This window comes from Heterodontus francisci, chromosome 2 (genome assembly GCF_036365525.1).
Source record: "Heterodontus francisci isolate sHetFra1 chromosome 2, sHetFra1.hap1, whole genome shotgun sequence".
NCBI lineage: Eukaryota > Metazoa > Chordata > Chondrichthyes > Heterodontiformes > Heterodontidae > Heterodontus > Heterodontus francisci.
The window spans coordinates 161533070-161559997 of NC_090372.1; the positions used below are offsets into that span (position 1 = coordinate 161533070).

The 26928-nt window shown below is 45.2% G+C and overlaps 1 protein-coding gene across 1 annotated transcript in view; it reads right to left on the minus strand.

Moving 5' to 3' along the window:
* LOC137380040 (cilia- and flagella-associated protein 69-like) overlaps positions 1-26928 on the minus strand; it is a 188074-nt gene that overhangs the window by 72403 nt on the left and 88743 nt on the right. Inside the window, exons 16-17 of the mRNA XM_068051569.1 lie at positions 23393-23474; positions 4621-4813 (exon numbers count right to left, since the gene is read on the minus strand). Coding sequence (XP_067907670.1) covers positions 4621-4813; positions 23393-23474 — 275 coding nt within the window. The remainder of the gene's footprint in view (positions 1-4620; positions 4814-23392; positions 23475-26928) is intronic.

Sequence of the window (26928 nt, forward strand, 5' to 3'; positions counted from 1 at the left end):
CTGGTAGACAGGAAAGTCATGTTGAGGCCACAATCAGATCAGCCATGATCTTATCAAATGGTGGAGCAGGCTTGAGGGGCCAGTTTGGGACGTTGGTGGGGACACACAGTTAGCACGCTGGATGAGGAACAGACCAGGTGCATGGAGGTGGCAACACAGTGGGGAGCTAATAATGGCTGCACCATCACCTTAGGTGGGCCCATAAAAATGAGCACGTGGAGAGGGGCACTCAGCCATCGGCACACAGATGCCATCAAGTATGCAGAGGTTGTGGGAGAGTGGTCTGTACACGCTCAGGCAGTGCAGGGGGTCCTGACATTCCTGGCATAAGAGGAGGGGGTTAGGGTTCCAGACATTATTGTGAGTGCAGCTGAGCACAAGTAAGGCAACAGCTGGAAACGGGAGAAGATATTGTGCCTAGCGGCGATGAGAATCAACATCCTTAGCAGCAGAGGCACAGCCCTGAGACGAGGGGCAAGAAAGCAATGGAAGCCATACGCTCAGCATAGGGTGTACTGCTGAAGACGGAGTTACCTGGACATATCAGCGAACCAGTGCCACAGAAGACTGCGCCTATCCAGGCAGATGGTCACTGAGATTTGTGCTTGTTGTGGAAGACCTCAAACCTTGCAGCACTGCTCGACATGCCCTGCTAGTAGCTGTCAAAGTCACTGTGGCCTTGAACTTCTTTTCCTCTGGCTCCTTCCAAGGATCAGCTGTGGAGCTTGATGGCATCACACAAGCAGCAGCACACCATTGCATCTCAGAGGTCACTATGCCCTTTCATGCTAGAGCATTTTCAGAAAATGGGGCCTCACAGCCACAAAGTGCAGTGGAATTTACCTCCATCACTGGTTTCCAACAGGTGCAGGGCATCATCGATTGCACCCATGTGGCTATCAAAGCACTGAGTGACTGGCCAGTGAGATTCATTACAGGAGGGGCTTCCACTCCCTCAACATCCAGCTGGTCTGCGACTTGTGTGCACTTGCTTTCCTTGCAGCTGCTATGATGCCTTCATCCTTCAGCAGTCCAGGGTGCCGTAGCTCTTCATGCCACCACCCAAACTACATGGCTGAATTCGAGGGAATGTAGCCAGTCCTTCAGCAAGAACGCATTCAACTTTAAGAAAGCCAACATTTAAAAGTTCAAAAGAAGGTACTTTGTTGTTGGACACAAACTTTGCCTCCCAGAACCGTGAAAACCTTACACAGACACAATGAGTGACTTTTTCAATATACTGGTCAAGAGACAGCTAACAAAGCCATTAGGCCACACAATGGGTATGTGTCAGCCCTGTTAAAAGGATTTGTCTGGGCCCCTGTGGCCAAACTATAGAACTGTAAATGATATCTACAGACTAACGAACTTTATGGAGCCACTGCATCTGGATGTACCCCACATTCCTTAGAAATGCTAATACCAGAGAGCCTCCTGATTAGAGCAAAATCTACCTGATATGATAATCAGGATATTCCTCATTGAAACCACCTTAATATGTTAATGGACTATTCATGTACCAGAATACGAGATCATTACAATATGTAAGAAGGCACAGATTTGGGGAAGGGTTTACAGCAATCATTTGTTTTAGCAGTAGTATTAGCAGCAGACAGTACAGAAGCAGCATTTCGAGGGAACCTTTGTTTCAACATGTTGGTGATAGGCTCTAATTATAATTCTGGTGGATCTGTGACACAATACATTGCTATTCCTATGTTGATGGTCATATTGAAGGGTCATGAACCAGGGATGAAGACTAAATCCTTGGTTAACGAGTAGCCATTAGTCCAGTCTCTCCCGCCTTCAGATATTGGCTGCACAGTTGATTGGCATAAAATGAAGATTCCATGTCACTGTGACCACACTGAGCTACATAATTTTGTTCATATGGTCACAGATCACATAAATATCACATATCAGCAGCATGTTAATGGAATGAAGCCCTTTTCTATTCACGAAGGCCATGGTATTCATGATAGGGACCTGGATAGCCACCTGAAAGGCACCTCCATTTTTGGAGAACAGTCTCGCAGAAAACGTACAGTGCCAATTCATACTGATGAGGAACCTCCATGGCAAAACTGATGAAAGTGCATTCTAGCAAACAAGGTATTGCCATCTTTTGTATGCATTGGTGCACAGCTAATTGACTAATTTGGTATACGTCCCTGAGGAAGCTTGGAATTATCCAATTCAAAACTGTGGCCATCCTCATACTTACCAACAGAGCTAACCCTGTCACTGATCTTTAGTGAACATCAGTTTGGAGGAAAGGACATAGTTTGTCAAAGTGTAGCTGATTCAGGTAGATTCCCTCAGACATATCTAGGTAGCTGTGTCTAGTGTCTGCTTGGTTCAGTGTTACACTCTTACCTCACTGAAGGTTGAGGGTTCAAACCCCACTCCAGGACTTGAGCATCTAAGCCAGACCGACACTTGAGCGAAAGCTGCCTTGTCGGAGGTGCTATCCAAAAGATAAGACAATAAACCAAGGCCCTATTTTCCTCTCAGGTCAATGTAAAAGATTTCATAGCACTACTCAAAAAGGAGTTGGGGAACTCTCACATTGTCCAGGCCAACATCCATCCCTCAGCCAACACCACCAAAAACACATTAAGTGATAATTTATCTTGTTGCTGTTTGTGGGACCTTGTTATACACACATTGAAGTTTGAAGGCAAACAAAACAACCATTGACGATACTTCAGAAGTACTTAATTGGCTGTGAAGTGCTTTGAAACCATCCTAAGGATGTAAAATGTGTTAGTTAAATACAGGGTATATCTTTTTCCATTCTTTTAGACCTATAGGCATGATTGACTGCTGAAGGGTAGGTCTTAACACTCTGTCTCAAAAATAAAATATTTGGGGAAACAGTAAGTGAGTAATTTGAGACTTAAGATGTGGTAAGTGTAGCATGCTTGGAAGGAAAAAGGTGAATTCGGACCTATGGTTCCCAAAACTTTTCACTACTGTGGTTTTCCTCGTGTCATTTCTGGGGTCTGCTGTATACTAGATAGTGATAGAGTTGTTGACTAATCATGCAATCAATTATCATTGTATCAAGTGACTACAAGGATGGTAGAATGCAAACTAGATCAACCATAGTCTTTTATCGAACAAATTCCCTATGTTCCTATAAATGGACTTGTCTCTGATCTCACTTCATTTTCTGCATTTCCTTTTTTAAAAAAAACTGACCAACAACAAAGCTGCTGTGCTGAGCGCTCTCACTCCATGCAACTGTCAGACAGAGAAAGAGAGAGGGAAATAGAGAGAGAGAAAGGGGGGAACAGAGACAGACAGAAAGAGAGAGGGAACAGAGAGAGAGAGGAAAACAGAGAGAGAGAGGGGAACACTGTCAGTTAGAGAGGGAGAGAGAGAGAAGGGGGGGGGAACAGAGACAGGGGGAGACAGAAAGAGGGGGGAGCAGAGAGAGGGCGGAGCAGAGAGGGGGAGCAGAGAGAGAGGGCGGAACAGAGAGAGATGATTAGATTAGAGATACAGCACTGAAACAGGCCCACCGAGTCTGTGCCGACCATCAACCACTAATCCTACACTAATCCCATATTCCTACCAAACATCCCCACCTGTCCCTATATTTCCCTACCTGTCCCTATATTTCCCTACCACCTACCTATACTGGTGACAATTTATAATGGCCAATTTACCTACCAACCTGCAAGTCTTTTGGCTTGTGGGAGGAAACCGGAGCACCCGGAGAAAACCCACGCAGACACAGGGAGAACTTGCAAACTCCACACAGGCAGTACCCAGAATCGAACCCGGGTCCCTGGAGCTGTGAGGCTGCAGTGCTAACCACTGTGCCAGAGAGAAAGAGGGGAACAAAGAGAGAGAGAGGGGGGACAGAGAGAGGGGGACAGAGAGAGTGAGGATGATGGAGGGGGGGAACAACACAGAGGGGGGAACACAGAGAGGGAGGACACAATGAGAGAGAAGGAGTCAAAGAGAGAGAGAGATTGAGAAGAGAGAAAGAGTGATCAGGGTCACTCCTGACAGATGGACATCGTCTGAAATATTCTGCATTGCTACAAGAAGTGTTCAGGCAAATATTGACTACTTGTGCAAGCAAAAAAATGCCAGGTACCTCACTAATCAGTGTTCAACATAGTGATGAGAAAGTAAGTCAATAAATTAATCTTCTCATTTGAAGCTTCTTCATAAAATGCACATCGGTTGTTATTTTGATAATAGTAAGATACATTTTTAATGCCTTTATCTTTCTGAAATTGTCTCACGGCCCCCTATGTAAGACAAAAATTGTAATATGGCCCCCCCATGCAAAAAAGTTGGACACCCCTGATGTATTGCATATTCCCACTGAAAAACCCAGGAAATCGTATCTGTGCATCATCAAAATACTTTTCAGAGCCTTAATGAGGCTGTTGCACAATTTGTATGATAGGTCTCTGCACAATTCTCTGGCTGCGAAATAATGGGCAGAAATAACTAGGACCGAGATGCGCTTAAGGCCCACATTTTCAATTCCTGGTCTGTTTTAATGGTCCCTGTGTATGCTACTGGTGAGGACTGTCAGAAAAGTACTCATAAATTTTAATCTTAAAATTACAGGAGTTTTTTCAAATACATATTTACCTAAAATCCTCCCGTGTTCATCCCGCTTGACTCGCATTTCTCGCTCTTCTTGCCTCCAAAGATATAGTAGGTGGCTAGCTGCTGTACAATCATCTTTTCCACGCCACACATTTATGTGATGGATTGTTTTGGGGTTGTCGCATAACTCAAGCAAGGTCCCAAGTATCAAATTGCGCATGTGCTTTGGGCTTGACTGTGTAGGAAGACAGAAAATTTCCATGTGAAATAGTTCAAACAAAATAACTTTTAAAACCGAATTAGCAGCAATTACAAACAAAAAATTCTTGCCAATAAAGATCTTTGAATTGTATCATTTCTTTCTGCCTTGCTGATACAATTTGAGTATGAATGAATATAACACAAATATACAATTCTGACAATAATAAGAATGAACAATATTAAACCAAGGAATTAGAAATACCAACAATGGACATTAATTGTCCATCTATTTTTCCCATATATGGAGTTGTCTGTTAATCTACCTTGTCCAATAAACAAGTTTTCTTGCCTAATCATATTGCATTTAAATAGCATATTTAATGTAGTAAAAAGTTACAAAATGCTTCACAGAGGTGTAAATGCTTTGAAATACAGGGAAAAGGCTCTCAATTCTTATTGTTCGGACTTCCTTAAGTCAGTCCTTAGCATACATTAATTATCTGCTAGTTTTACAATTTCTGGTACAAACAAATAAAATCCCTCACCACATCTAATTACTATCATTACTAAGCTACCTGGGATGTGGCGATCTTCTAAAAAGATAGCAAAAGGATGAAAGGGAGGTGGGGTGGCAGTATTGATTAGGGAAGACTTTGTAGTGTTGGAAACAGAGGATATCCTTGTTGGCAAAGGACAGAATTGAGACGTAAAAAGGTATGATGATCATGCTACTTGGGGCATTCTATCGAGTGAGGCAGCGGCGGGGGGGTGGGGGGGGGGTGGGTAGTGTGAGAGAGAGTGAGCGTGCATGGGACAGCACACTTGGGAGACCAAGTGTGTGAGGGCGAGTGTGTGTGTGAGAGCGAGTGTGTGTGTGGGTGGGTGGGTATGTGTGAGAGAGTGTGTATGAGAGAGTGTGTGTAAGTGCGTGGGCTGAATTTTACCAGCCCCTCAACGTTGGAGTCATGGTAGAGGGCCTGTAAAGTACTTGCAGGAGCAGCCCTCCATGACCCCTGACGCCGACACGGCCCCGCTGCATTTTATCGGTGGCGGCAAGGCCTCGGTCCGGCTTCCACCCCATTTACATATGAAAATCAATGGAAATAAATTTACATCAACTTACCTTGTCCCGGCGGCCATCCCACGCCGATATTACAGCCACTAAATGGAAGTCCCGCGCCTTTGGAACTCCATTTGGAGTTCCGAGGCATGACACTGATGGGGAGGGGAAAGCAATTAAATCTTCAGATCGGGAGGGATGTAGGAGTGGGGAAAACTGCTCCGATTGGTTGTGGGGTTGGTGGGAAGGGGTTGAGAGTCAAATGTTCTGAAGGTGGGGGTTTAAAGTTTGTTCTTTGAAAAATTGCTTTTTCCAGGGGTAGAGGTAGTTATATTTATTGAGGACTCATTGCGGTGGGGCGGGGGTGGGGGGGTAGGCGGTGGTAGAGGGGATTTGCACTGATAATAAAGCTTAAACTTTAATGTTTTTACATATGTCCCTTTAAAAATGGTAATTAAAATGCAAGGCTTGAGGCCCTTTTAAAAGTGGCGCCAGTGCCTGTGCAGTGGCGCCGGACGCCATTGTCAGGGACGGAGCGGCCGCCCCCGATGATGTAGATGGGGTGGCTGCTCCGCCCACTCCATTTAAATGAGCCCCCGTGCAAAATATCACGGGGGCTCAGCGACGTCACATCCGCAACTGAAGGCCGCCGATTTCAAAGAGCTCCGCCGCAATGTGCCGCACGCTAATAAAATTCAGTCGTGTGTGTGACAGAGTGTGTGTGAGAGTGTGTGTGTGTGTGAGAGAGAGAGAGAAAAAATTACAAGGAAATCACAGAGATGTGCAAGAACTATAGAATGGTAATATAGGGGGACTTTAATTACCCAAATATTGATTGGGATAATGTTAGACAGTAAAGGGAAAGGAGGGGGAGGAACTTCTGAAATATGTTCAGGAGAACATCTTTGACTTCTAGTATGTTCTCAGTCCAACTAGGAAGGAGGCGATGCTGGATCTGGTGCTGGGGAATGAGGTGGGCCAAGCCGACCAAGTGTCTGTGGGGGATCACATGGTAAGAGTGATCATTGTATCATAAGTTTTAGATTAGCAATGGAGAAGAGCAAGGAACAGTGTAAAGTAGAACTTCTAAATTGGAAAAGGGCCAACTTCAATGGGATGAGAAGGGGGCTAGCCAGGGTAAAATGGAACCAAAGATTGACAGGAAAAACTGTAATGGAGCAATGGGTGATCTTTAAGGAAGAGATGTTTCAGTTACAGGCTGGGTACATTCCAACAACGACGAACAGTGAGGGAACCAAAGCCAGTCCTCCTTGGATGACAAGGGAGCTACAGAATATGATGAAACAAAACAAAATGGTGTATGATGCATATCAGGTGAATTCTTCAAGTGAGAACCAGGCCAAATACAATAAGTTGAGAGGAGACCTGAAGAAGAAAATAAGACTGGCAAGGAGAGAAAATGAGAATAGAATGGCAGCTAACACAAAAGGGAACCCAAAAATCTTCAACCGGCATGTAAATAGTAAGTGGGAAGTAAGAGGCGGGGTGGGTCCTTTTAAGGACAAAGAGTGTGGTATATGCTTAGAGGTGCAGGGCAAGGCTAGAATACTTAATGAGTACTTTGTATTGGTATTTACTAAGGAAGAAGATGCTGACAAAATATCGGTGAAAGTGGAGATGGTGGAGGGAATGAATGAGGTGCAAATTGATCTTAAGAATATATTGGAAAGGCTGGCTATGCTTAGGGTGGATAAGTTGCCAGGTCCAGATGGCTTGCATCCCAGGTTGCTAAAGGAATTAGGGGTGGAGATAGTGGAAGGTCTTGACATAATCTTCCCTAGATACGGGGGAAGTGCTAGAGACTTGGAGAGTAGCAAATGTGATATCCTTATTCAAAAAAGGGTGTAAGGACATCCCTAATAACTACAGGCTGGTCAGTTTAACATCAGTGGTGGGTAAGGTTTTAGAAACAATAATCAGGGGAATTAAAATCAACAGGCACTTGGAGAGGTTTGAGCTAATTAAGGAGAGCCAGCACAGATTTGCAAAAGGCAAATCGTGCTTGACTAATCTAACTTAATTTTTTGATGAAGTAACAGAGAAGGTTGATGAAGGGAAAGCAATAGATGTTGTCCATATGGCTTTTGACAAAGTGCCACATAAAAGGTTGGTTCACAAAATTAAGGCTCATGGAATAGGAGAATCAGTGTCAACTTGGATTAAAAAAAATTGGCTTAAGGACGGAAAACAGCAAGTCATGGTAAATGGTTGATGGCTGTTTTTCAGACTGGAGGATGGTAGACAGTGGTGTTCCCCAAGGTTCAGTGCTAGGACCACTTCTTTTTTGATGTATGCAAATTACTTGGATTATTGGAATAGAGTAAAATTTCAAAATTTGCTGATGATTCCAGACTTGGAAGTGTGGCAGACAGTGGGGTGATACCAATCGACTGCAACAGGACATAGGCTAGCAGAATGGGCAGACAAGTGGCAGATGGAATTTAATACAAAGAAATATGAGGCGATGCATTTTGGCAGAAGGGATAGGAAGAGGCAATATAGACTTAACGGCACAGTTCTAAAGAGTGTACAGGGACAGGGGGTTCTGGAGGTTCATGTGCATAGATCTTTGAAGGTGGCAGGCAATATTAAAAGAATAATTAGCAAACAGATGGGACCTTGGACTTCATGAATGAAGGCATTCATTCAGCACAAAAGCAGGGAAGTGATGTTGAACTTGTATAAAATCTGGCTCGGCCCCAACTGGAGTACTGCATCCAGTTTAGAAGGATGTGAGGGTCTTTGAGACGGTGCAGAGGAGATTTATCAGAATGGTTCCAGGGATGAGGGAATTTAGCAAGAAGGTTAGGCTGGAGAAGCTGGGTTTGTTCTCTTTGGAGTAAAGGAGGTAGAGGAGAGATTCGATAGAGGTGGACAAGATGATGACAGGTTTAGATAAGGTAGACAAAGAAAAGCTGTTGACAAGGGGATCAGATTTAAGGTTTTGGGCAAGAGATTCAGGGGGTGTGTGAGGAAGAACATTTTTTTTAAATGCAGCAAGTAGTAATGATCATCAACTCAGTTTGTTTGGAAATAAAACCAGAAAATGCTGGAAATAGCAGGTCTCTCAGCATCTTTGCAGAGAGAAACAGAGTTAACTATTTAGGCCGGTGGCCCTTCATCAGAACTGAGAGTTCTTAGAGCTGAAAGTACTGAGAAATGTAACAGGTTTTAAGACAGACAGCGACAAGAGTGGCAGGGTTGGGGGGTGGGGGGAGGGGTGTTAGGGGAAGAGAGTAAAAGGGAAGGACTGTGATAGGGTCGAAGGCAGGAGTGATTAAACAACAAAAGGGATGATAGTGAAAAGCAAAAGGAGATAGTAATGGGATAAACAAAGAAACAAAGATGTGCTCATAGGAGGTGTAAATAGGAAAGCAGAATCTCCACCAACAGCTGCCATCCAAAAAAGAAAATGGGGAGGGAAGGGGCTATAATCTAAAATTGTTGAATTCTACGTTGACTCCGGAAGGCTGTAAAAAACATAGTTGTTCGATGTGGTGCTGTTCTTTGACCTTAGACTGAACTTCAGTGAATTGTGTAGGAGGCCAAGGACAGAAAGGTTAGAGTGGGAGTGGAGCCTGTCATTTGAACTCTCCGCTCCACTCCCAATGTTCCATCAACCTGGTCCATATTACCACTCACCCAACCTTACAGCTTTGTAATAAAAGCAAAATAATGCAGATGCTGGAAATCTGAAATAAAAACAGAAATGCTGGAAATACTCAGCAGGTCTGGCAGCATCTGTGAAGAGAGAAACAGAGTTAACATTTCAGGTCTGTGACCTTTCATCAGAACTGGCAAAGGTTAGAAATATAATAGGCTTTGAGCAAGTGAAAAGGGGGAGTTGAACATAGAACACAGAACATAAAACAGTACAGCACAGTACAGGCCCTTCGGCCCACGATGTTGTGCTGAACCTTTAACCTACTCTAGGATCAAATTACCTACATACCCTTCATACTACTATCATCCATGTACCTATCCAAGAGTCGCTTAAATGTCCCTAATGTATCTGCTTCTACTACCACCGCTGGCAGCGCATTCCACGCACCCACCACTCTCTGTGTAAAGAACCTACCTCTGACATCTCCCCGAAACCTTCCTCCAATCACCTTAAAATTATGCCCCCTGGTGATAGCCCTTTCCACCCTGGGAAAAAGTCTCTGACTATCCACTCTATCTATGCCTCTCATCATCTTGTACCCCTCTATCAAGTCACCTCTCATCCTTCTTCGCTCCAATGAGAAAAACCGTAGCTCCCTCAACCTTTCTTCATAAGACATGCCCTCCAGTCCAGGCAGCATCCTGGTAAATCTCCTCTGCACCCTCTCTAAAGTTTCCTCATCCTTCCTATAATGAGGTGACCAGAACTGAACACAATATTCCAAGTGTGGTCTAACCAGGGCTTGATAGAGCTGCAGCATAACCTCGCGGCTCTTAAACTCAATCCCCCTGTTAATGAAAGCCAACACACCATACGCTTTCTTAACAACCCTATCAACTTGGGTGGCAACTTTGAGCAATCTATGGACATGGACCCCAAGATCCCTCTGTTCCTCCACACTACCAAGAATCCTGTCTTTAAGCCTGTATTCTGCATTCAAATTCGACCTTCCAAAATGAATCACTTCACACTTTTCCAGGTTGAACTCCATCTGCCACTTCTCAGCCCAGCTCTGCATCCTGTCAATGTCCCGTTGCAACCTACAACAGCCTTCCACACTATCCACAACTCCAGCAACCTTCGTGTCATCGGCAAACTTGCTAACCCAGCCTTCCACTTCCTCATCCAAGTCATTTATAAAAATCACAAAGAGCAGAGGTCCCAGAACAGATTCCTGTGGAAGACCTCTGGTCACTGAGCTCCTGGCTGAATACTTTCCATCTACTACCACCCTCTGTCTTCTATGGGCCAGCCAATTCTGTATCCAGACAGCTAACTTTCCCTGTATCCCATGCCTCCTTACTTTCTGAATGAGCCTACCATGGGGAACCTTATCAAACGCCTTGCTAAAATCCATATACACCACATCCACTGCTCTTCCTTCATCAACGTGTTTTGTCACATCTTCAAAGAATTCAATAAGGCTTGTGAGGCATGACCTACCCCTCACAAAGCCATGCTGACTGTCTCTAATCAAACCATGCTTTTCCAAATAATCATAAATCCTGTCTCTCAGAATCCTCTCCAATAATTTGCCCACTATCGACGTAAGACTGACTGGTCTATAATTCCCGGGGTTATCCCTATTCCCTTTCTCGAACAAGGGAATAACATTTGCCACCCTCCAATCATCTGGTACTACTCCAGTGGACAGTGAGGACGCAAAGATCATCGCCAAAGGCGCGGCAATCTCTTCCCTCGCTTCCCGTAATATCCTTGGATATATCCCGTCTGGCCCCGGGGACTTGTCTGTCCTCATGTCTTTCAAAATTTCCAGCACATCCTCCCTCTTAACATCAACCTGTTCGAGCATATCAGCCTGTTTCACGCTGTCCTCACAAACGACCAGATCCCTCTCACTAGTGAATACTGAAGCAAAGTATTCATTTAGGACCTCCCCTACCTCCTCCGACTCCAGGCACAAGTTCACTCCACTATCCCTGATCGGCCCTACCCTCACTCTGGCCATCCTCTTGTTCCTCACATAAGTGTAGAACGCCTTGGGATTTTCCTTAATCCTACCCACCAAGAATTTTTCATGTCCCCTTCTAGCTCTCCTAAGTCCATTCTTCAGTTCCTTCCTGGCTACCTGTAACCCTCTAGAGCCCTGTCTGATCCTTGCTTCCTCAACCTTAAGTAAGCTTCCTTCTTCCTCTTGACTAGCTGTTCCACATCTCTTGTCATCCAAGGTTCCTTCACCCTACCATCCCTTCCTTGCCTCATCGGGAGAAACCTATCCAGCAGTCGCAGCAAGTGCTCCCTAAACAACCTCCACATTTCTGTCGTGCATTTCCCTGAGAACATCCGTTCCCAATTTATGCTCCCCAGTTCCTGCCTAATAGCATTGTAATTTCCCCTCCCCCAATTAAATATTTTCCCATCCCATCTGCTCCTGTCCCTCTCCATGACTATAGTAAAGGTCAGAGAGTTGTGATCACTATCAAGGAAATGCTCTCCCCCCCCGAGAGATCTGCCACCTGGCCTGGTTCGTTGCCAAGCACCAAATCCAACATAGCCTCCCCTCTAGTCGGCCTATCTACATATTGAGTCAGGAAACCTTCCTGGACACACCTGACAAAAACTGCTCCATCCAAACTATTTGCACTAAGGAGGTTCCAATCAATATTAGGGAAGTTGAAGTCACCCATGACAACAACCCTGTTACTTCTGCACCTTTCCAAAATCTGCCTCCCAATCTGTTCCTCCGTGTCTCTGTTGCTATTGGGGGGGTCTATAGAAAACTCCCAATAAAGTGACTGCTCCTTTCCTGTTTCTGACTTCCACCCATAATGACTCAGTAGACAAATCCTCTTCGACGACCTCCCTTTCTGCAGCTGTGATACTATCCCTGATTAGCAATGCCACTCCCCCACCTCTTTTACCTCCCTCCCTATTCCTTTTGAAACATCTGAACCCCGGAACATCCAACATCCATTCCTGCCCCTGTGATATCCAAGTCTCCGTAATGGCCACAACATCGTAGCTCCAAGTACTGATCCATGCTCTAAGTTCATCACCCTTATTCCTGACACTTCTTGCGTTAAAATAGACACACTTCAACCCATCATACTGGCTGCAACTTTGCCCTGTCAACTGTCTAACCTTCCTCACAGACTCTCTGCACTCTGTATCTGCCTGTTCAACAGCTACCCCATCCACTGATGCATAGCTCCGGTTCCCATCCCCCTGCCAAACTAGTTTAAACCCTCCCGAAGAGCGCTAGCAAACCTCCCGCCCAGGATATTGGTGCCCCTCCAGTTCAGATGCAACCCGTCCTTCTTGTACAGGTCCCACCTTCCCCAGAAGGTATCCCAATGATCCACATATCTGAAGCCCTCCCTCCTACACCAGCTCTGTAGCCACGTGTTCAGCTGCACTCGCTCTCTGTTTCTAGCCTCACTAGCACGTGGCACCGGTATCAATCCTGAGATTACTATCCTGCTCGTCCTGCCTTTTAGCTTCCAACCTAACTCCCTATATTCGTTTTTCAGGTCCTCATCCCTTTTCCTAGCTATGTCATTGGTACCGATGTGTACCACGACTTCTGGCTGCTCCCCCTCCCCCTTAAGAATCCCGTAGACTCGATCAGAGACATCCCTGACCCTGGCACCCGGAGGCAACATACCATCTGGGAGTCTTGTTCGCGACCACAGAATCTCCTGTCTGTTCCTCTAACCATTGAATCTCCTATCACTATCGCTCTCCTATTCTCCCCCCTTCCCTTCTGAGCCACTGAGCCAGGCTCAGTGCCAGAGACCTGGCCGCTGTGGCTTTCCCCTGGTAGGTCCCCCCCCCCCAACTGTATCCAAAATGGTATATTTATTATTGAGGGGAACAGCCACAGGGGATCCCTGCACTGTGCGCCTATTCCCTTTCCCTCCCCCGACGGTTACCCAGCTACCTTTATCCTGTAACTTAGGTGTCACTACTTATCTGTAACTGTTCTCTATCACCCCGTCAGTTGGGGGTGGGGGGAAGAACAAAAAGGAAGGTGTGTGTGATGGGGCAGTTGCCCTCTTCCCTCAGCTTAAATAAAAGTAAAATACTGCAGATGCTGGAAATCTGAAATAAAAATAGAAAGTGCAGCATCTGTGGAGAGAGAAGCAGAGTTAACACTTCAGGTCTGTGACCTTTCATCAGAACCATTAACACTCCCTTTGCATTTGTCCCAAAACATCTTTGTCATTTCATCTCTCCTGCCCTTTTCTGTTCTCTTCCCCGCAACCCCAACACCCCACCTGCCCCACTTCACTTGCTTAAAACCTAATACACTTCTAACCTATACCAGTTCTGATGAAAGGTCACAGACCTGAAATGTTAGCTCTGTTTCTCCACAGATGCTGCCATACCTGCTGAGTATTTCCAGCACTTTCTGTTTTTATTTCTTACAGCTTTGTCAGTGTTTCACATGCTTATATAGAATTCACATTCGAGGTACAAGATACAAATGAAAACATCACCACAATCATGATTTCCAAGGGTTTCATACATCAACAGCAGAATTTTACTGGCCCCGCAGTGGTGGGAATGAAGACGGTGGGAGTGATTGTGGTGGGTGCCAATAAAATAGCAGGGAGCCACATTAGGACAGCTCCCCGATGCAATCCCGCCACTGGGGAAGTTTCCCAGTGGCGGATTGGTCATGTGGCTCCAATTTGCATAGTTCAAAGCCCTATTAAAGGCCATTTCATGGGGCCAGTGGTAATTTGTCAACTGTGGGCTAACCCCCCCCCCCACCGCCCCCCCAATGTGGGGAGGCCACCAGCTTCATGGAAGCAGCCTCCCTGCGGCAGTCTGGGGAACCATCGGAGCCAGACGCTCCATGCCCCACAGAGGGAGCTGCAGGCAGGAAAGACAGCCCCTGCGACCCCAACATTTGCCCTGTGATCAGGGAGTCTTTTTCCCATGGCCATCCTTAATCTTAATTTGAATATTTTTTTGGACAGCGGACCTGCAGAAGACAATTAGGAGGCTGCTTGCGGTAAAAATTGCCATGTCAGTCCTGCTGCTGGCAAATGTGGGCTCAGGACCCCCATTTGGTCCCAATATCAGGGTCCCAAAGTCCATGGTAAAACTCAGCCACAAATCACTAACACAAACTTGCTGCATGGTCACTTACTTTGACCTACAGGTTGGTTACCTGTCTGTCACAATGCAAGTGCTCCTTCAAGAGCATCTCAAGACCAGTTTTCTGCTTGCACCACAAAATTCAAAAGAAGTAGGTCCAAACGGAAAAGGGCCATAAAAATCACAGACCTAGAAGATCCTCTCCTGCCCCCACCCCCCCCCCCCCCCCCCCCCAGCCCATTCTGGACATACTGGTGCTTCTGAGCATGGAGGAAGAGGTGAAGCAGTATACTTTCCTGCAAACTCAAACCTTGTACCATGCTGACACTCCCAGACATAAAGACAAATGTTATGCGAAGTGTCTTTCAATGCAAACTCTGTTTAAGTATATGTTGGGGATGCAACATTCTAGCATTTATTCATTTTAGGTAATTGTAAGCCCCGAAAAGCAGTCAGTTAGAGCCAAGCGGAACATCACAGTACCTGACTCCCTCTCAATGTAATCTGGAAACACCAATATAGCTACATACATGTCAGAGGATAAAATTAATGAGAATGAGGCAGTAGTACTGGTTGAGGTAGAGTGTATAGGTAAGGAGAGAAGGTGGTAGAGGAGAAGCTGGAAGCTGTTGACCACATAACTAAGATGCTTTGCACTCTTGGAAATATTGCCACATTGTCCTGTCATGCTGTTATTTCCTTCCACAAAGTGGCCAATGTATTGAACCTTTCAAACAAGGCCATTGTTACTTGCGTAATATGCCTCTGAACAACCAACCATATGCATATGAAAAATGGCTTGGAATATTCAGCTGTGACCTTCACAACCAGAGAAAGGGCTGCCCCTGTGAGGCAGGTGGGGCAAAATTCAACAGCCTCTGAAAACGGGAATGGGGAGTGCAATGCATGATAAACCCACACCTGTTGCTTCTGATGCAGACAGTATGCCAACTTCATGCTGCCTGCTAGTTTGCATTCCTGCACTAAATGTGCTGTTGAGTGCAAACCTCAGCAGACGGCCAAAGTTTGTGCGAGGCTAGAGCAAGCCTGCTCTACCTAAAGCCAGCCTTACCTCTTAAAAGGGGAGGTGCATTCTGGCTGGAGCAGGTACTGGAACAGTTTGTGAAAGAAAGCCTGAGCAGGAAGAAGAATTAATTATGGCACAACAGGGGAGAGGGCATGTTCTAATATTCTCCAACACTGCACTAGATGTACTGGTGAAGAAAGAGAGGAGGAGAGATGTGATCTATCCACAGGGGGTCAGGAAGCCCTCCAAACTATGCAAAGGTAATGGGACCAGATAGCTGTGGCAGTCAATGCCAACAGTTGAATCCAAAAGACCTGGATGCAGTGCTGCAAAAAGTTCAATGACCTCACAAGGAGTGGTCAAGGTCAGTGAATGCACTTTCAAGTGCCATATCCTACCAAATGCACCACTAACCTCACACACTGCTCAATGCGCCACCCTCCCACCACCAATCTCTATCAATCAGGACTCAGTTTACATTTATAGATTCAACTCACCCTCATATACTCAACACTGCTGCAAGCCTAACACAAGAAATAGAGCAGAAGTAGACGATATGGCCCATCGAGACTGCTCCACCATTCAATATGATCATGGTTGATCTTGGGCTTCAATTCCACTTTCTTGCCTGCTCCCCATATCCCTTGATTCCTTGCGAGACCAAAAATCTATCTATCCCAGCCTTAAATATATTCAACAATGGAGCATCCACAACCCTCTGGGGTAGAGAATTCCAAAGAATCACAACCTTTTGAATGAAGTAATTTCTCCTCATCTCAGTCCTGAATGATCGGCCCCTTATCCTGAGACTGTGCCGCCACGTTCTAGATTCCCCGACCAGTGAAAACAATCTCTCAGTGCTACCCTATCAAGCCTTTCAGAATCTTGTATATCTCAATTAAATCACCTCTCATTCTTCTAAACTCCAGAGAATATAGGCCCAATTTACTCAGCCTCTCATCATAGGACAACCCCCTCATCCCAGGGACAAATTTAGTAAATCTTCACTGCACCGCCTCCAGTGCAAGTATATCCTTTCTGAAATGTTGAGACTGAGCTGCACACAGTATTTCAGGTGCTGTGCCACCAAAGCCCTATACAATTTTCATAAGACTTCTTTATTCCTGTACTCCAATCCCCTTGCAATAAAGGCCAACATGCCACTTGCCTTCCTAATAGCCTGCTGCACCTGCATGTTAAGTTTAGTTTAGAGATACAGCACTGAAACAGGCCCTTCGGCCCACCGAGTCTGTGCCAACCATCAACCACCCATTTATACTAATCCTACACGAATCCCATATTTCTACCACATCCCCACCTTTCCCTATATTTCCCTACCACCTACCTCGACTATTGGCAATTTATAATGGCCAATTAACCTATCAACCAGCAAGTCTTTAGCATGTGGGAGGAAACCGGAGCACCCAGAGGAAACCCACGCAGACACAGGGAGAACTTGTAAACTCCACACAGACCGTACCTAGAATTGAACTCGGGTCGCTGGAGCTGTGAGGCTGCGGTGCTAACCACTGCGCCACTGTGCCGCCCAAACTTTGTGTGTTCCTTGTATGAGTCCCCCCAAGCCTCTCTGAACATCAACTCTTACCTTCCGGGAGCGGACAGCATTCGAACCTCTTCCAGCGTGCCGGAGTTTTGAAAAAAAAAGCCAACAGTGACGTCAAAGGAGAGCTGTAAGGTGATTGGTTGGTGAGTAGCAGCTGTTAGAACATCTCAAAAAAAAAGGGGAAAGTTGTTTTTATTTGTTGGAAAAAAAACCCTCCAGTGATAAGGTGAGTACTACTAAAGTATTCTTTTTTAAAGGACTTGAGATTGGAGTGGATAGAACAAGGCCCCTAGTGTAATTAGTATTTTTTAATTAAGGGAGTAACTAATTAATCTAAGGGTAAGTTATGGCAGGAGAGCTCAGCCTCGTGATATGCTCCTCCTGCGCTATGTGGGAAATCAGGGACGGCTACCCGCATTACGGAGCTGGAGCTGCTGGTGGATTCACTTTGGAGCATCAGCGATGCTGAGAACATCGTGGCTAGCATGTTTAGTGAGGTGGTCACACCGCAAGTAATGGCTGCACAGGCAGAAAAGAGATGGGTGACCACCAGAAGGAGTAGTAGGCGCAGGCAGGTAGTGCAGGAGTCCCCTGTGGCCATCCCCCTCTCAAACAGATATCCCGCTTTGGATACTGTTGGGGGGGATGACCTCCCAGGGGAAAGCAGCAACAGCCAAGTTCGTGGCACCATGGAGGGCTCTGCGGCACAGCAGGGGCGGAAAAGGGTTGGAAGAGCTATAGTGATAGGGGATTCTATCGTAAGGGGTGCAGATAGGTGTTTCTGTGGCCACAAACGAGACTCCAGGATGGTATGTTGCCTCCCTGGTGCTAGGGTCAAAGATGTCATGGAGCGGCTGCAGGACATTCTGAAAGGCGAGGGTGAGCAGCCAGAGGTCATGGTCCATATTGGTACTAATGACATAGGCAGGAAGAGAGATGAGGTCCTGCAAAGTGAATATAGGGTTAGGCAGAAGGTTAAAAAGCAGGACCTCTAGGGTTGTAATCTCAGGAATACTCCCTGTGCCACGTGCTAGTGAGGGTAGGAATAGGAGGATTAGGCAAATGAATGCATGGCTGAAAAGCTGGTGTAGGCGGGAGGGCTTCAGCTACTTGGATCATTGGGATCTCTTCTGGTGCAAAGGTAACCTGTACGAGAAGGACGGGTTGCATCTAAACTGGAGGGGGACCAATATCCTTGCGAGGAGGTTTGCTAGTACTACTCGGGAGGGGTTAAAATACTCTTGCAGGGGGGTGGGACCCAAAGTAGTAGTCTCTCCGATGAGATAGTTGAGGCAAATGTAGAGGTTAAAGCAAGCAAGGCCAGTAGGCAGGCCGGGCAGGGGCAGGACAGGGAACGTGGAAGGTCTGGTAGGCTAAGCTGCATTTACTTTAAGCAAGAAGCCTAGGGTAGGTGAACTCAGAGCATGGATCGGTACATGGGATTGTGATATTATAGCTATTACGGAAACGTGATTGAGGGATGGGCAGGACTGGCAGCCCAATGTTCCGGGGTACCGATCCTTCCGGCGTGACAGAGGTGGAGGTAAGAGAGGAGGGGGAGTTGTACTATTGGTTAGGGAGGACATCACGGCAGTACTTAGAGAGGATATCCCGGGGGGAATGTCCAGCGAGGCCATATGGGTAGAACTTAGAAATAAGAAAGGGGTGATCACTTTGATGGGATTATACTATAGGCCTCCAATAGGCAGAGGGAGGTAGAGAAGCATATATGTAGGGAAATCACAGATAGGTGTAGGAATTATAGGGTTGTAATAGTAGGTGATTTTAACTTCCCTAATATTGACTGGGACTGCCGTAGTGCTAAGGGATCAGATGGGGGAAGAATTTGTTAAGTGTGTCCAGGATAGTTTTCTGAAGCAGTATGTGGCTGGCCCTACTAGAGAAGGGATGACACTCGACCTCCTCTTAGGAAATGAGGATGGGCAGGTTGATGTGTCAGTGGTGGAGCACTTTGGGACCAGTGACCATAATTCTATTAGCTTCAAGATAGTTATGGAAAAGAATAGGACTGGTCCTCAGGTTGAAGTCCTAAATTGGGGGAAGGCTAATTTCGATGGCATCAGACAGGAACTCTCAAAAGTTGAATGGGAGAGGCTGTTTACAGGAAAAGGGACATCTGGCCAGTGGGAGGCTTTTAAAAGTGAGATAGGAAGAGTTCAGATCCGGCATGTTCCTGTTAGATGGAAAGGCAAGGCTGGCAAGTTTAGGGAACCTTGGTTGACGAGGGATATTGAGGGTCTGGTGAGGACAAAGAATGAGGCATATGTCAGGTGTAGACAGCTGGGATCGAATGAGTCCCTCAAGGAATATAGGGGATGTAGGACTACACTTAAGAAGGAAATTAGGAGGGCAAAAAGGGGCCATGAGATTTCCCTGGCAGATAGATAAAGGAGAATCGCAAAAGATTCTATAAGTATATTAAGAGTAAAAGGGTAGCTAAGGAGAGAATAGGTCCCCTTAAGGATCAGTGTGGCAATCTATGTGTGGAGCCATGGAAAATGGGTGAGGTCTTAAATGAATATCTTTCATCCGTATTTACCATGGAGAAGGTCATGGAAACTAGTGAGTTCAAGGGAGGAAACACCGATATCCTGGCGCATATCAACATTACAAAGGAGGAGGTGTTGGAGGTTTTGAAGCACATTAAGGTGGATAAATCCCCAGGGCCTGACCAGGTGTATCCTAGGATGCTATGGGAAGCAAGGGAGGAGATTGCTGGGGCCCTGGCAGAGATTTTTGTATCATCGTTAGCCACGGGTGAGGTACCGGAAGACTGGAGGATAGCTAATGTTGTGCTTTTATTTAAGAAGGGCAGCGGGGATAAGCCAGGGAACCACAGGCCAGTGGTGGGAAAGTTATTGGAAGGGATTCTGAGAGACAGGATTTATATGCATTCGGAAAGGCATGGTCTGATTAGGGATAGTCAGCATGGCATTGTGCGTGGGAAATCATGTCTCCCGAATTTCATTGAGTTTTTCAAGGAGGTGACCAAGAGGATTGACGAGGGCAGGACGATGGACGTTGTCTACATGGACTTTAGCCAGGCCTTTGACAAGGTCCCGCATGGTAGGCTGGTCCAGAAGGTTCGAACATATGGGATCCAGGGTGAGCTAGCAAATTGGATACAAAATTGGCTTGGTGATAGGAGGCAGAGGGTGGTAGTGGAGGTTTGTTTTTCAGATTGGAGGACGGTGACCAGTGGTGTGCCGCAAGGATCGGTGCTGGGCCTTCTATTGTTTGTCATATATATTAATGACTTGGATGTGAATGTAATGGGCATGATTAGTAAGTTTGCAGATGACACCAAAATTGATGGTATTGTGGACAGTGAAGAAGGTTGTCTAAGGTTACAACAGGATATAGATAAACTGGGAAAGTGGGCAAGGGAGTGGCAAATGGAATTTAACGCAGACAAGTGTGAAGTAATGCATTTTGGGAAGTTAAACCAGGGCAGGACATACACAGTGAATGGCAGGGCCCTGGGGAGTGTTCTTGAGCAGAGAGACCTTGGGGTGCAAATACATAGTTCCCTGAAAGTGGCAACACAGGTAGACAGGGTGGTGAAGAAGGCGTATGGCATGCTTGCCTTCATCAGCCGAGGCATTGAGTACAAGAGTTGGGACGTCATGTTACAGTTGTACATAACGTTGGTTAGGCCGCATTTGGAGTACTGTGTGCAGTTCTGGTCGCCGCACTACTGGAAAGATGTGATTAAGCTAGAGAGGGTGCAGAAAAGATTCACAAGGATGTTGCCTGGTTTGGAGGGCTTGAGTTATAAAGAGAGATTGGATAGGCTGGGTCTCTTTTCCCTGGAGCGAAGGAGGCTGAGAGGGGACATGATAGAGAGAGATAGAGAGATACAGCACTGAAACCGAGTCTGTGCCAACCAACAACCACCCATTTATACTAATCCTACATTAATCCCATATGCCCTACCACATCCCCACCATTTTCTTACCACCTACCTACACTAGGGGCAATTTACAATGGCCAATTTACCTATCAACATGCGAGTCTTTGGCTGTGAGAGGAAACTGGAGCACCCGGCAGAAACCCACGCGGTCACAGGGAGAACTTGCAAACTCCGCACAGGCAGTGCCCAAAACTGAACTCGGGTCGCTGGAGCTGTGAGGCTGCGCTGCTAACCACTGCGCCACTGTGTCGCCCATAGAAGTATATAAAATTATGAGAGGCATAGATAGGGTAAATAGCCAGAGTTTGTTTCCCATGGGAGGGGTGACTAAAACTAGAGGGCATAGATTTAAGGTGAGAGGGAGGAGGTTTAAAGGGGATCAAAGGCGTAAATTTTTCACACAAAGAATAGTGGGTATATGGAATGAGCTGCCTGAGGAGGTGGTGGAGGCAGGAACAGTAGCGACATTTAAGAGGCATCTGGACAGGTACTTAAATGAGCAAGGCATAGAGGGATATGGAATTAATGCAGGCAGGTGGGATTAGTATAGATAGGCATAATAGTCGGCATGGACGCGGTGGGCCGAAGGGCCTGTTTCTTTGCTGTACAACTCTATGACTCTATGACTTACCAGTTTCACACCTTTTAAAAAATATTCTACTTTTCCATTTTTACGGCCAATGTGAACAACTTCACACTTCCCTACATTATACTCCATTTGCCATCTTGTTGCCCACTCACTTAACCTGTTTATATCTCTTTGCAGCCTCTCTATGTTCTCCCTGCAGCTTACCTTTCCACCGAGCTTTGCATCATCAGCAAACTTAGATACATTACTCTCTGTCTCTTCATCCAAGTCATTAATATAGAGTTTACATAGCTGAGGCCCCAGCACTGATCCTTGTGGCACCCCACTATTCACTGCCAACTTGAAAATGCCCCATTTATGCCCACTCTCTGCTTCCTGTCTGTTAACCAATCCTCTATGCATGCTAATATATCACCCCCAACACCATGAGCCCTTATCTTGCCTATTAATCTTTTTTGTGGCACCTTATCGAATGCCTTTTGGAAATCCAGGTATACTACATCTACTGGTTCCCCTTTATCTACCCTACTAGTTACATCCTCAAAAAAGTCTAATAAATAAAAAGGATCTCCCTTTATTAAAACCATGCCGACTTGTTCTAATCATACAATGTTTTTCCAAGTGCATTGTTAAGACTTCTTTAAGAATAGTTTCCACATCTCACAGTGTGCACACATTTCCAGCTATTCAACCAGAACACCACATCACCCAAACACATTGCACCACACTCACTGATACTCTTGCTTCTCTCCTGCAGGACAAGAAGGCATACAACTGGAGGCAGCAACATCTAACCGGCAGGGAATAGGCACACAGGCATCATCTTATCCCGATGGAGATGGTGGTCACCATCACTGGAGGAGCCATCACTGTGGCCGTGGTCAGCGGCAGGGCTGAAACCATTGAAGGTGACCATCTCATTACACCTAAACTTCCTTCTCATATTTCACTTTCCCCTCATCCCACAATTTCTTCTGATTTACAAGCTGCAGATGGTGTAAACTTACTTTTCATCCCTCCACTTATCACAACCTTACCCGTATGCCCTTTCAGGTATCCAAAAACTGCAATTTGGCTAGGCGTGGTAGAAGAGCAGGAAGACAATGAAGAAGAAACACCGTCACTCAGTCTCAAGCAACAGCCAGTAGAAATCAATCAGCAACTAACCTGCAAGCAGTTGATGACTCCTTTAAATAGCACTGGTGGAGGATTTCTTCCTATTGCTGAACGAGTCTTCAGTTGTGAATGCTTAAGAGATGGTTTTAGCTGAAGCTCAGAAATTGAACCGCTGGTGTCAAATCAGCATTATACGCTGATTGATGTCACGATCTGCCCACTTCCAGAGGGCGCTCCCTGTGCACCTGCCTATACCTACTTCCGTCTGACAATAAGGTCATCAACCTGAAATGTAACTGTTTCTCTTTCCACAGATTTCCAGCATTTTCTGTCTTAATTCCAGATTTCCAGCACCTGCAGTATTTTGCTTTTGCATTGGTATCAATGAACCAGTTGTTTTTTTTTATGCTAATCAACAGCTTCGTGGTCATTTTACTGATAGCTTTCGATTTCCAGACGTTTTTAAACTGAATTCAAATTTTCAAACCATTATGGTGGGAATAGAACTCAATCTCTGGATTATTAGTCTAGTAACGTAACCACTACACCACCTTTGATTTTTAATGCTTACTTCAAGCAAATCTAGAAGAAGAAAAATGCCTCCCATTTCAAGGAAGCTGTCCTCAGCTGTATTGCACCCAACAATGCAGCACCTGCAATAAATATAAAAGATTAGATTTCTTTTAACTTTTTTTATTACTGCTTTCTTTAGTATTTTTTATTTACTGGATGACCAAAACGTAGACATATACAAATACATTCATCCCAGGGTCATCTTCATTTTAGAAAAGACAGCTTAATTGATACCTTAATTGATATTAGATTACTGCAAAGCATTTCATCGGGTGTGAGGTGCTTTGACATATCTTGACGATGTGAAAGATGCTATACTAATCCAAGCTCTTACTTTTCTTTCTTCACTAATCTTTCCCCTCCATCCAATTTTGATTTAAAAGTTTCAAAGGTAGTAAAAATGCCAGTTTCTCAGCAGATCAGAGTGCTAAAAGCAAGTTGCTAAAGGAAAATCACTCACCATACTTATTTCTTCAATCACGTTGATTGCTTCTTATGGCCATTATACTCTGTAGCGTAGTGTGCTATAAAATTCTCTTGGTCACTTACACCTTTTGTTCTGAAGACAGTAACTCACACTAGGGTATGGCTTCATGGAAATAGCAGATTTCAGTGATACCTTGCTCAAGTTGCTACTCTTCATGTGCAAGCCTAGAGAGTGGCTTTGATTAAAATAACCATCTAAACTGACTACCAGTGTTTACAACTATTGCTCCCTTGTCCATGTTTGCTGATCAAAAATAAAGATATTTAAAATTCCCATGCATCCAAGAATATTGTGTGACAAAACTCCTTTACACATATCAGAATGTTTATCTCGTTCCCACACCTGAACAAATATGAAATGCACTCTTATCCAGCCTCCCAGATTTTATCCTCCGTAAACTTGAAATCATCCAAAATTCTGCTGCCCATGTTCTTACTTGCACCAAGTCCCCTTTGCCCATTACTCTTGTGCTCATGGACGTACACTGGCTCCTGGTTAAGCAATGCCTCAATTTTAAAATTATCACCCTTGTTTTCCAATTCCTCCATGCCCTTACCCCTCCCTATCTCTGTAATCTCCTCCAGTCCCACAATGCACAGATATCTGCACTCTTGTAATTCTGGTTTCTTGAGCATCTCCAAATTATATTGCTCCACCATCGTTGGCATGGCTTCAGCTGCCTGGGCAGTAAGCTATGAAATTCCCTCCCTAAACCTCTCCACCTCTCTACCTCTCTTTCCTCCTTTAAGACCCTCCCTTAAATCATAGAGTCATTTACGGCACAGAAGGAGGCCATTTGGCCCATCGAGTCCATGCCGGCTCTCCATGGAGTTATCCAGTCAGTCCAACTCCCCCAGTTCGATCCTAGTAGCCCTGCAAGTTTATTTCCTTCAAGTGACCATCCAATTTCCTTTTGAAGTCATTTATGTGGTACCTTATCAAATGCTTTCTCAAAATCCAAATAAATAATATCCACTGCATTCCCTTCATCAACGTTCTCTGTTACTTCAACAAAAAATTCAATTAGATTGGCCAAGCATGATCTGCCTTTTACAAATCCATGCTGACAATTCTTAATTAACTTGAACTTATAAGTGTTTGTTGATTTTTTCCCCCTGATTATTGTTTCAAAAACCTTATCCACCACTGATGTTAAACTAACTGGCCTGTAGTTGCTAGGACTGTCCTTACACCCTTGAATAAGGGCGTCACATTTGCCAGTCTCCAATCCTTTGGCACTTCCTCCGTATTCAGGGAAGATTGCAAAATTATGGCAAGCTCCTCCGCTATCTCCATCCCCTCTTCCTTTAGCAACCAGGGATGCAAGCCATTCACACCAGGTGACTTATCAACCCGAAGCATAGCAAACAGTTTTAGTACCTCCCCCTTCCCCTCCCAATCTTTACCCTATCCATTGCCTCGACTCTCTCCGCTTCTACTGACATTTTGCCAGATTCCACTTCCTTAATGAGCACTTTGTATCAGTGTTCACTAAATATAGTAGCCTTGCCCTATGCCTCTAAACAGACATTATCCTCCTTGTCCCTAATAGGCTCCATTCCAACACTTACTATTTACATGCTGATAGAAGATTTTTGGGTTCCCTTTTATGCTGACTGTCATTCTATTCTCATTTTCTCTCTTTGCCAATCTTATTTTCCTCTTTATCTCCCCTCTCAACTTATTGTATTTGGCCTGGCTCGCACTTGAAGAATTCACCTGACATGCATCATACACCCGCTTTTTTTTGTTTCATCATAATCTTTACCTCCCTCATCATCCAAGGAACCTGTCCTTGGTTCCCTTATCTTTTGCCCTTGTTCGGATGTACCTCGACTGTACCTGAAGCATCTCTTCCTTAAAGATAATGCATTGTTCCGATAAAGCTCTCCCTGTCAGTCTTTGGTTCCATTTTACCCTGGCTAGATCCCTTTTCATCGCATTGAAATTAGCCCTCTTCCAATCTAAACATCCTACCTTATTTCGTTCCTTGTTTTTCTGCATTACTAGTCAAAACCTTATGATATGATGATCACTCTTACCCAAGTGCTCCCTGACTGTTCACTTAGCCCACCTCACTTCCCAGCACCAGATCCAGCAATGCCTCCTTTCTAGTTGAGCTAAGAACATACTGGTCAAGGAAGTTCTCCTGAATACATTTCCGAAATTCCTCCCCCTCCTTACACTTTACTCAAAAATTGTCGCAATCGATACTTGGATAACTAAAGTTCTCCAATATCACCACTCTATAATTCCTGCACATCTGTGATTTCCCTACAGATTTGCTCCTTTATCTCTCTCTCTCTCTCACTATGTGGAAGCCTATAGAATACCCCTAGTAGTGAGATTATACCCTTTTTGATTCTCAACTCTATCCTTGCCCCCTCAAGGTTATCCTCCCTTTTCAACACTACAACGTCTTCCCTAGTCAGTACTGCCAGCCCACCTCCCTTTATTCCTCTCTATCTTTTCTGAACACTTTATATCCTTGTATATTAAGTGCCCAGTCCTCACCATTTTTAAGCCATGTTTCCATTATTGCTACTACATCATATTCCCATACTGCCCTTTGCACAAGTGGCTCACCAACCTTATTCACCCCACTTTCTGTATTTACACACATGCAATATAATCCTGTCTTTGCATTCCTCATAGTCATTCTCAGTCTGCTCCCACCTAATACGGAACTACTCCCTTCTCTAGTACTAACACTCTCACATTATGCACCTTATTCTTCTTTTCTATTTTTATATGCTGGTGCTCATCACCTGACAGTTTAATTTAAACCCTCCCCACCAACACTAGTGAATCTCCCCGCAAGGACATTTGTCCCAGTCCTGTCGAGGTGCAACCCATCTCTTTTGAATAGCTGCCTACTACCCCAGAACTGGTTTCAATGTCCAAAGAATCTGAAGCCCTCCCTCCTGCACCATGCTTCTAGCCATGCATTGATCCTCCCTATCTTCCTATTTCTACTCTCACTAATGCATGGCAGTGAGAGTAACCCAGAGATCACTACCTACTCTTTAAATTTCTCCCTAGCTCCT